Raw genomic sequence first — 11,634 nt, 5'->3', positions numbered from 1 at the left:
AAAATGGTCTGGGTTTATTTTTTCTGTAATAATTTCAAACTATCCATCACTCACTGTAATAAGATACCAACCAGTGGTGGATTTGTACAGTCTTTTATTTTGCTTAAGATGACTGTTCTTTGGCTGAGCTGTCTTCAAAAAAATGCCTAACAATCAAAGTTAACAATCTATCTGTCTCAACTCCAACTCCTTCCTGGGAACAACTCATTCTGCTGCCTGGTTTCCTCCTTTACCACCCACCCACCCAGCATACCTATCTTACCACTCACAGGAAAACACAAAGGACTGGAACATAGAAATTTTCTTTTTTTTTAAATTTTGAAAGACTTTATTTTAAAGGAATGTATATACCCAATGTGGGACTTGAACTTACCAACCTGAGATCAGGAGTCGCACATCAGACTGACAGGTGCCCCTAGAAATTGTTTTAATTTATTAACTTTTATTAAACAGCCCAGTTGTCCACTTGCTCATTGGAATTTACTTTTGCTTCAACCCCAGTTCTTTGAAAAATGCAGGAATTCTTTTCATTAAAATATTAGCTTGACCTAAGGATAGCAAAAAGTGAGCTGCCGTACCATAAGTTATTGCAGTCTGAAACCTCCCAAGAACTTGAAAAAACCAGGAAATTAAATATAGTAAAATATGAACAGGAAACATGGTTTGCAAATCATTTAATAACTATAATTATACAGAATTTTCAAATTATTCATTTTATTTTTCTGAATTATACCAAATTTGTGGAACAAAATGTATCATATGGCCCTTGAAAGAACTGTTAAACAGTAGATTAGCTTCAATGCAAAACTTTTTTCTGCATGAAGGAAGAGGGGGAATCCACAGTAATCCTATGTGGTACGTAGGTCCTACCCACTCATCCCCATGGAACAGAAGAGGAAAATGAGGCTCGGCAAGATTCAGTGACCTACCAAACGTCGCGTGGCCAGGAAGGACAGTGTCTTGCGAGGCACTGCACATTTGGCGACTTTTTTTTAACTTTGCAAATTTTAAAGGAAGATTAATTTTAAGTTGAGGACTAGTCATTACTTACAAAATGAATACACTAATGTGATTAATGATAAAACATTTCACTGATGTTAGTCTTAGAGAAAGTGTAAGAGAAACCAAAATTAAGGACTCCGGATTCATCTTGGCCCTTTTCAAACACCAAATATTCCTAATTTTCCTTATCCTACTACTGGAGGGAAAGGGGGAATCATGTTATGGCTTAAAAAAAAACAAAAAGAAATCCCCCCAAATACACATACAGACAGCAATTCCATTCCTAGGTATATACCCGAAAGAGCTGAAAACAGGTATTTAAACAGAATTACACAAATGTTCATAGCAGTACTATCTGCAATAGCCAAAAAGTTCAAGAGATTAATGGATAAGCACAGTGTGGTATCCATGCAAGGAAGTATTGTCAGCCATTAAAAGGTATGAAGTGCTGTATGTGCTACAACTTAGATTAACCTTGAAAGTACGACACTAAGTCAAAGAAGCCAGACACAAAAGGTCCCATCCTGTAGGATGCCCTTGCTACGAAATACCCAGAATAGGCAAACCCAGTGACAGAGACAGAAAGCAGATTAGTGGTTGCTGGAGGGCTAGGATAAAGAGGAGGGCAGAAATGAAGACTACTCAGATGGTTTTGGGGTGGTGAAATGTTTTGGAATGAGATGGTGATAGTTGCACAACATTGTGACTGTATTAAACACCCTGAATTGTACACTTTAAAATGATGAATTTTACGTTATGTGAATGTCACCTTGATTGAAAAAAAAAATTGTAGAATAGGGGTGCCTGGAAGGCTCAGTCAGTGGAGTGTATGACTCTTGATCTCCAGACCATGAGTTCAAGCTCCACATTGGGTGTAGTGATTACTTAATCAAACAAACAAACAAATGCCGAATAATAACGAAATGATGATTGACCATAATGTCTAGATGAATAGCAGGTCATTTGCTTCTTCTTGGTTTGTCACAATTTCAATGAGTTTTTGACTGGCGTAAACCCATATATAAAAAGTTACCCATTAAAAGTTCCAAATAAGGCATTAATGAAGCTGAGGTCCCTAATTTGTCCAGTTGGCAGAGCACCTAGTAGAGTTTAGAGTATACAAGAAGCTTTAAAAATGTTTTAAATTTGTATAAAGTGCAAAGAAAAAGAAAACTGAGAAATACATGAAAAAATATAAAGTGGCCAGAGGCTAGACTCTAAGCTCACAGACACATGCATGGGAGATCTCCGTATTTGAGCACGCAGAGAAACATAAACTCAAGAGTATGCTTTTCCTCGTAACTTAGTTTGTGTTTCTCCACAAACTCAAGAGTAAGTAATAGTTTGCAGTCACCACCTTCTGGGTTTCAGCGAAGAGGTCACACACACGGAGGGCCTCCAGCTGCCGCTCTCAATTGCTTCCCTGGTGAAACAACGGCAGGAGGTTAAGTTACTCCAGGAGACTCTCAACAGGGCTCCCATTGTTCCAAGCTCAAAACTCAGAGATACAATGGGCCCCATTCATAAGGAGGCCTCACAGGCTGGGGAAAGGTCCCTTAGTGACAACTTTCTGTTGAGACATTGAATTTTTCATAAACACAGACTTGCCCAAATATGTGTTAATTCGTTTTTAAAAACAGCACAAAATACAGAAATAAAACTCAATGGACACAAAACTGAGAGTCAGAACACCCAAGCCTTATCACCAGCTCTGTTTTGGATGAGACTTGAAGCAAGTCAACTTGCTCTTTCTGAGCCTCAGCTTTCTCGTTTATCAAATGAAAAGGATTTCTAAGATCGCTCGGAACTCCGATTCTGTGACCACACATGAGGCCGACCGATGCTGGTACACTATTCACTCCGATAAGTGCGGATGAATCATGAGCAAAAATAATCCTTAGTTCACATCTTTTCATTTACTGTCAGCACTTAAAAACAAGGAAGCTTAATAAAAACAGGCAGAGAAACTGTTTTCTGTTCTCTCTAAAAAAACACATAAGACATAATGAATAAGGTCCAACGGGTCCCTCATCCCAACAAGTCTGGGATGACTGAGGCAGGTGGCCCTACACAAAGCACAATGATGAAGGGTATAACCAGAAGCCACAAGTATGTTTTCCTGTCACCTTTTCTTAGCTTATCAGTGCATTTCAAGAATCTCTTGATTTCATTGCAATGATTCAAAACCCCTAGAAGACAACTGCCATTTACAGCAAGAATGTGATCAATGTCCCAAGGCTCCACACCATGTCATTTCTTTGTTTTTTCAACTTCGAAACTTGCCAATGCAAGAACTTTGTCTCCGGAGCCTAAGGAGAAAGACACATGATAAACAAAAGGTTATTTCATATGCATTTATAATTCCAGGTACCAAGGGGAAAATCTCTCCCACAGATACTGAAACAGGAAATGAAATTAGCTTGTATTATCAGAGCATTGCCTCCAACCTTCCCAGTGCCAATTCCCAGTTTCTTTCCCCTGAACAAACATCTGACATACGTGGGGTGATTTACTGCCTATAGATCCTCATTCTAGCTTTAAATGCAAAATGGAATATATAAAATTTGAGTTTACTTTACTTTTTTTTTTTTTTTTTAAGATTTTATTTATTTATTTGACAGAGAGAGATCACAGTAGACAGAGAGGCAGGCAGAGAGAGAGAGAGGGAAGCAGGCTCCCCGCTGAGCAGGGAGCCCAATGCGGGACTCGATCCCAGGACCCTGAGATCATGACCTGAGCCGAAGGCAGCGGCTTAACCCACTCAGCCACCCAGGCGCCCCTGGTTTTACCTTTTAACTCAAGATAAGGCCATCCTGTTATCTCTCCCATGGTATCCAGTGACCTGGGGCAGTAACACATGCTCGGCTTGCACAACTACAAGGGTACTCACCAAGGTCTGTGGACACTTTCTCAAACTGGCTGAGTATAGCACCTGCATTTGCTGACAGGAAGGCCTCATCATCTGCAGTCAGCTAAACAAAACAAAACAAAACAAAACTAAGCCCATGGAAGTGGATTCAAATGTTAACAAGTGGTTCTAAGAAACACAGTTAGGAATGTCTCAGGACCAAAAACTGGATCACAGATCAAGAAGTTCTGTACCAGATACTTTATACCTTTTAATTTAATATTAAATTAAATACAGGTACCTTCTCGCCAAGTTTCCTGAGAGCTGTTAGTATCTCCACTTTCTGTTGCGTGTACAGGCCTCTGTCCAGCTTCCCTACCATGAGATCTCTGTCCATCTGAAAAGGACGGATGCAAAGTACATGGTACTTAAGTTAAAAACATTCTGCCCATAAAATCCAACTTTTCATATCTACTACTGCTACTTTTTTGTTGTTGTTAAAGTAATCCCCCAACCCAATATGGGGCTCAAACGCACAACCCTGAGATCAAGAGTTGCATGCTCTTCTGACCAAGTCAGCCAGGTGCCCCCGCACAACCCTGAGATCAAGAGTTGCATGCTCTTCTGACCAAGTCAGCCAGGTGCCCCCAGAATTACTACTACTACTTCTTTTTTTTTTAAGTTTTAAAGATTTACTAATTTTAGGTGGGGAGGGAGCCCTGCATCTGGCTCCCTGCTCAGCGGGAAGCCTGTCCTCCCTCTCCCCCTGCTCTTATTCCCTCTCTTGCTGTCTTTGTCAAATAAATAAATAAAATATTATTAATTTATTTATAATATAAACATATATAAATATAATATATATATAATATAAAATATTATTTTATATTTTATTTCTTTGTTTGACAGAGAGAGACACAGCGAGAGAAGGAACACAAGCAGGGGGGTGGGAGAGGGAGAGGCAGGCTTTCTCTGAGTGGGGAGCCTGACGTGGGTCTCCATCCCAGGTCCCTGGGATCATGACCTGAGCCGAAGGCAGACGCTTAACAACTGAGCCACCCTTTAGGCGCCCCTAAAGTCTTTAAAAATAATAATAATAACTTCCCAAGGTCACCTACCTTCACAGTAGAGCAGCAACACCAATCCTGCCAGTCTGACCTATGTTTGTGCTCTAACCACTATGCTACTGAATTACCACCATGCTACTGAATTACCACCAGTGGTTGCAAACAACTTGTTAATGTCTTAATTATATTCAAGTCTATATACAGACTTTCTCAAGTACCAGGTTTATAGAGATGTTTGAAATTCTTAGATAACAAAGGCCATGTACACAGAGAGCAATATCGCTAATGGATTCTTGCTAGAATTTCAATTCAGGGCTCCAAGTGCATGGTAAAACCTTAAAGGTGGGGTCCAAGTAGAAGCAGTTAGTAGCACTTTTAACTGTCATATGATGTTTAAACCTCCATATTCAACACCAATAATAATTGCTATAAAGACTAATTCTGTCAGAAAACTATGCGTTGTGGTTCTAAAATCAACTGATTAGAGGCCCCTCCATGGCAAAGTCAGTTAAAGGCCTGACTCTTGGTTTCGGTTCAGGTCATGATCTCAGGAGTGTGAGATCAAGCCCTGCGCTGGGCTCCAAGCTCAGGGAGGAGTCTGCTGTTTCTCTCTCCCCCTTCCCACATTCTCTCTCTCTAAAATAAATAAATATTAAAAAAAAACCGAGGGCACGTGGGTGTCTCAGTCCATTAGGCATCTGTCTTAGGCTCAGGTCATGATCCCAGGGTCCTGGGATTGAACCCTGCATCAGGCTCCCTGCTCAGTGGGGAGTCTGCTTCTCCCTCTCTCTCCCCCTGCTTCTTCTCTCTCTTTCAAATAAATAAATAAAATCTTTAAAAAAAAAATCACCAATTAATTTTTTCTAACAGACTATTTTTTCAGAACAGTTTTAGGTTCACAGTAAATTGTGTGAAAGGTACAAAGATTTCCCATACACCCCTCACCTCTGCTCATGCAGAGCCTCCCCATCATGAACATGCCCCACCAGAGTGGCTCATTGTTACAACAGCTGAACCTATGCTGACACATCGTAATCCCCCACTTCCATAGCGTACACATTAGGGTTTACTCGTGGTGGTGTTACACATTCTCAACTGACTGATTTTTAAATTTCAGAATAACATAATGAAATTCTGGAGCTGAGAAAACACATACACCCAGCAATTAAATCAAATTGAAGAAACTTTACCTCTGCTAACCTTGTCCGAAGCTGACCTGGTTGTTTCTTTGCAAATAACCTGATGACCTCTGGGGTTTTAAAGGCCTGGCTGATAGCTGCCTGGATAGCCTAGAATACAGAAAGGCAAAAACTGAACAAAATAGTCCAATGAATTAAATATTACAATAATTGATTGATGAGTCCTCAATTACAAATAGTCTTCCTTGTTCATCAAATACTGTTATAATTTTAGTTTCCACAAAAGCAAAAATGAACTAAAAAGCTGCACAGCAAAGGAAACAGTCAATAAAACCAAAAGGCAGCCTGCAGAATGGAAGAAGGTATTTGCAAACGATGTATCCGATTAGGGTTAGGATCCAAAATCTATGAGGAACTTAACAAATTCAACACCCAAAAAGACATGTAACCCAGTTAAGAAATGGGCAGAAGACATGAATGGACACTATTTCAAAGAAGACACCTAGATGGCTAACAGACACATGAAAGGATGCTCACCATTACTCATCATCAGGGAAATAAAATCAAAACCATGATGAGATACCATCTCACACCTGTCAGAATGGCTAGATTTTTTTTTTTAAGATTTTATTTATTTATTTAACAGAAAGCAAGAGAGAGAGAGAGGGAACACAAGCAGGGGGAGTGGGAGAGAGGGAGAAGTAGGCTCTCTGCTTAGCAGGGAGCCTGACAAGGGGCTCAGTCCCAGGACCCCAGGATCCTGACCTGAGTCGAAGGCAGAGGCAGAGAACTAATGACTGAACCACCCAGGAGCCCCAGAATGGCTAAAATTAACAACACAAGAAACAGCAGATATTGGCGAGGATGTGGAGAAAGGGGAACTCTCTTGTACTGTTGGTGGGAATTCAAACTGGTGCAGCCACTCGACAGAACAGTATGGAGGTTCCTCAAAATATTAAAAATAGAACTACAATACAGTCCGGCAATTGCACTACTAGGTATTTACCCAAAGGACACAAAAATAAAGATTTCAAGAGATACATGCACCCCGATGTTTATAGCAGCATTATTAGCAACAATAGTCAGACTATGGAGAGAGCCCAAATATCCAACAACTGATGAATGGAAAAAAGGGGTGTGTGTGTGTGTATACACATACACACATATATAATATGTTTGTGTGTGTGTGTATATATATATATATATATATATATAACAGAATATTAGTCATCAAAAAGAATGAAATCTTAAAATTTGTAACAATGTGGATGGAGGTAGAGTCTATTATGCTAAATGAAATAGGTCAGTCAGAGAAAGACAAATACCACAGGATCTCACTCATATATGGAATTTAAGAAACAAAACAGAGGAACATATGGGAAGGGGGAAAAAAGGAAAGAGGCAAATGAGCCAGAAGAGATTCCTAATGATAAAGAATCATTTATCTTTGGGGCGCCTGGGTGGCTCAGTGGGTTAAGCCGCTGCCTTCGGCTCGGGTCATGATCTCAGGGTCCTGGGATCGAGTCCCGCATCGGGCCCTCTGCTCAGCAGGAAGCCTGCTTCCCTCTCTCTCTCTCTGCCTGCCTCTCCATCTACTTGTAATTTCTCTCTGTCAAATAAATAAATAAAATCTTTAAAAAAAAAAAAAGAATCATTTATCTTTGATAAATGGGAGGGAGGGTGGGCGGCGGACGAGCTAGACGGGGGAGGGGTGTTAAGCAGGGCACATACTGATGAATCACTGAATTCTGAATTCTTCTCCAGAAACCAACATCAATCACACTGTACATTAACTACCTAAAATTTAAATTAAAAAAAAAAATAGTTTCCTTTTGCTATTTCTGTGCATGTCACTGGAGCCAAATACACTACCAAATGAAGATCTGGAAGCTTATGCTGCTCTACCTGTACACAGACACTCAGCGCTCAGAAGTCAAACCCCCAGAGTTTTTTTCTATTTTAAACATACTTACTAAAAAAGAGAGAAAATCACCTGTGTCACCAGTGTAAGTAAATTATGCTTACCAGCTGCATTCCACTTAGCTCATCGACCAGAGTCATATTTCCAGACATGATTTTCTTCAGGGAATCATTAAATTCACTTAGCTGCTCCAGAGTTTCCTTTTTGGTTTCTTCATATTCGTCTGTATCGAGCTCCTCTCTGAAGTGCAGTGAACATAACAGAGAAAAGCATAGAGTTCCAAGTGAAAAAAGCAATCTTAATATTTGTACCCCAAGACTTCAGCTACATATATTTACAAAAAATATGTTGTGGGGACAAGGCTGAAAGGAAAGGACAAAATGCTAATAACAGATGGGTTCAGATGTTGGTAATATGGGCGTTTTCCTGCAATGTGGTTACTTTGATAATTAAACATTTTTCTTTTACCAAAACGAGGCACACTCAACAAACCACATAATAACTTCCTTTTAAGCCGTCTATGAATCAACGCGTAAGCCTGGGCAAGACATTTAACACAGCCAAGCCTCAGTTTCTTGATCTATAAGCCACCGATGATACAGTACCTACCTCATAGAGCTGCTATGAGCATTACATGAACTATAGAAGTCCGTGACAAACAACAGGTACTTGACAAAATAGCAGATACTTTTACCCCCATCCTTAGCGGCAGGTAAAATTTTGTGCATCATGAAATACAACAGCAATGTATTACCTGTCACCTGAGGAAGAGGCTATTTTTTTTTTATTATGTTCAGTTAGCCAAGAGGCTATTTTTATTCACTAAGTGAACAAGTCATTTATTAAACATTTACTACAAATCATGGCAGCTCTCATTTCTTCAGCACCTATTCTGGGCCAAGCATCGTTTTGGCCTCTTCATTTGAAATACCTCCAACCACCTCTCAAAGGTGTTGAAAAAGGCCATGAACAGTTTTGGTCCTTTGAACAGTTAAGGTTGAAAATACACTAGAAGGTCAAGTATATACCAGGCAGGACCACTTTAAATACTAAAGAGAGACAAGGTAGGTGCTGCTATTTCTACTTCAAAGCACTGTGAAGAACACGGCAGGGAAAACCAAAATCACACATGGGCCTGCACCCACCGCCGGGCACCTGGCCGAGAAAAAGGCACCGGCCAGCAGAGCAGCGTTTCGTTAGACAATTACCTGCACTCCTCCAGATCTTGCAACTGCTGCATCAGTCTATCCAACTGTTCTTCTAGATTCTGCTTTAATTTGCTTGTCTCTGTCTTTCCTCTGGAAGCCATTTCGATCTCTGAGTAGAACAATAAGCCCACATACGGTGTGTACTGGGTTATTTGAAATGATTCAACATACCAGTACAATTTAAAATGGGCTATACTTTTTCTGAGCGACAGTTGTGCAAAGAGAATTTCATTTTACATATAAAAGTTTAACTAATACACGAGTAGCATCCCACCAAAATGCATGGCAGGCTTCCTAACTGACTTGACAAGTTAAGCAGAAACCTTCACTAGTGGGGCACCTGGGTGGCTCAGCAAGTTAAGCAGCGGCCTTCAGCTCAGGTTATGATCCCAGGGTCCTGGCATTGAGCCCCTTATTGGGCTCCTTGCTCAGCTGGGAGCCTGCTTCTGCCTCTCCCTCTGCCTCAGCCTGCTGCTCCCCTGGCCTGTGTTCTTGTGCTCTCTCTCAAATAAATAAATAAATCTTAAAAAAAAAAAGAAGTCTTCACTATTAATCTATCTTACTTTAAACAAATCTGATAACTGAAAACACAGTTTTAATAAAGAAATAGATAAGGTGTGACTTTCTGTTACAAAAAGCTTTATTATAACATTTTTTTTTTAAAGATTTTATTTATTTATTTGACAGAGAGAGATCACAAGTAGGCAGAGAGGCAGGCAGAGAGAGAGAGAGAGGAGGAAGCAGGCTCCCTGCTGAGCAGAGAGCCCAATGCGGGACTTGATCCCAGGACCCTGAGATCATGACCTGAGCCGAAGGCAGCGGCCCAACCCACTGAGCCACCCAGGCGCCCCTTTATTATAACATTTTTTATTCTTACCTATTACTCTCCAGGACTCAGAAAACTCCTAGCCTTATCTTGTTGGTCTTATATTTACCTTACATTACATTTACCTTATGGACATTAACAACTTTTGATATGATTTCTTCTTTGGAAATCTGCCCATGTTCCACTGGATTATCTTTCCCTTACTGATTTATAGGAGTACAAAGCCTTTGTAGTTACGTTGCAAATATTATCTCGTCTCTTAAATTTCACTGTGTTTGTCATGACCAATTATTTTTAAAAAATATTTTATTTATTTGAGAAAGAGAGTAAGAAAGCACAGGCAGAGGGAGGAGAAGCAGGCTCCCCACTGAGCAAAGAGCTTGATACAGGGCTCCATCCCAGGACCCTGGTATCACGACCTGAGCTGAAGGCAGACACTTAACCCACTGAGCCACCCAGGTGCCCCACAATAAATTATTTTAGTGGCCAAATCTATCTTCTCCTTTAAGGCTTCCTAGTTTTATGTCCCACGAAGGCAGCCCTAACCATCTCAAGATTTAAAAATATATATATACTGTATCTAAGAGTTACATAAACTTTTCTTTTTTAACATTCAGCTCTTTAAGCCACTTGCAACTTTTGTTAATGCTGTAAAATAGGAGTCTAACTTTTATTTTCTTTCAAATGGGGAGCCAGTTACCCCAACCCCGTTTACTAGTCAGTACTTATGCCACTTTCATTGGTTGGTTGCTTGTTTTAAGCAGGCTCCCCATCCAGCATGGGGCCTTACGCTGGGCTTGAACAAACGACCACGGTATCGAGACCTGAGCTGAGATTAAAGTTGGATGCTTCACCAACTGAGTCAACATGGGTGCCCCTATGCTACTTTTTATATAGATTCAATAGAAACAGTCAAGTCGGTTTCATTGACAATGTTCTGGTCCTAAGACAATACCTTGCTATTGTAATTGTTAGCAGTCGAGCTGGTGTACATTGGTAACTGATAAGGAGTTGCCTTTATTACTGCAGAATTTTCCCTCCAATAACTCTTGGGTATTCCTATGCATTTTCTCTTCTGGATGAACTAAAGATTCAACCTGTCAAGTCCCCTTAAAAATGCAACGGAAGGGGCACCTGGGTGGCTCAGTGGGTTAAGCCTCTGCCTTCGGCTCAGGTCATGATCCCAGGGTCCTGGGATCGAGCCCCACATCGGGCTCTCTGCTCTGCAGGGAGCCTGCTTCCTCCTCTCTCTCTGCTTGCCTCTCTGCCTACTTGTGATCTCTGTCAGCTAAATAAAGAAAAAATCTTAAAAAAAGAAATGCAACAGAAATTCTGATAGGGATTACATTAAAATTAAAAACTAATATGAAAAGATCTATATCCTTGTAATTTGAATCTTCCTATTAAGCAATATATCATTCCATTTATCTCAGCTTTCTTTCATGACCTTTAATTTAAAAAGTATTGTTTTATTTCAAAGGCCTTGAATATTGGCTATTCTTTTTGCTTTGTTTTAGCATTTTATTTTTTAAATTTTATTTTTAAATAAATGTTATGTTCCAAGATTCATTGCTTATGCGCCACAACTAGTGCTCCAGGCAATACGTGCCCCCCTTAATATCCACC

General features: G+C 40.2%; 1 protein-coding gene across 4 annotated transcripts in view; it reads right to left on the bottom strand.

The window, feature by feature from the left end:
- Positions 1-659: 659 nt before the first annotated feature.
- LZIC (leucine zipper and CTNNBIP1 domain containing) overlaps positions 660-11,634 on the bottom strand; it is a 15,249-nt gene continuing 4,274 nt past the window's right edge. For all 4 annotated transcript variants that reach the window (XM_082750535.1, XM_082750537.1, XM_082750536.1 and 1 more), the window contains 6 exons: positions 9,183-9,291; positions 8,079-8,214; positions 6,105-6,203; positions 4,152-4,247; positions 3,893-3,974; positions 660-3,311 (listed from right to left, as the gene is read on the bottom strand). In XM_082750535.1, the coding sequence (XP_082606661.1) occupies positions 3,253-3,311; positions 3,893-3,974; positions 4,152-4,247; positions 6,105-6,203; positions 8,079-8,214; positions 9,183-9,291 (581 nt within the window). In that variant the 3' untranslated portion in view covers positions 660-3,252. The remainder of the gene's footprint in view (positions 3,312-3,892; positions 3,975-4,151; positions 4,248-6,104; positions 6,204-8,078; positions 8,215-9,182; positions 9,292-11,634) is intronic.

Source organism: Mustela nivalis (assembly GCF_964662115.1).
Source record: "Mustela nivalis genome assembly, contig: HAP1_SCAFFOLD_1263, whole genome shotgun sequence".
NCBI classification, from domain to species: Eukaryota; Metazoa; Chordata; class Mammalia; order Carnivora; family Mustelidae; genus Mustela; species Mustela nivalis.
This window is presented reverse-complemented; position numbering and strand designations above follow the sequence as displayed.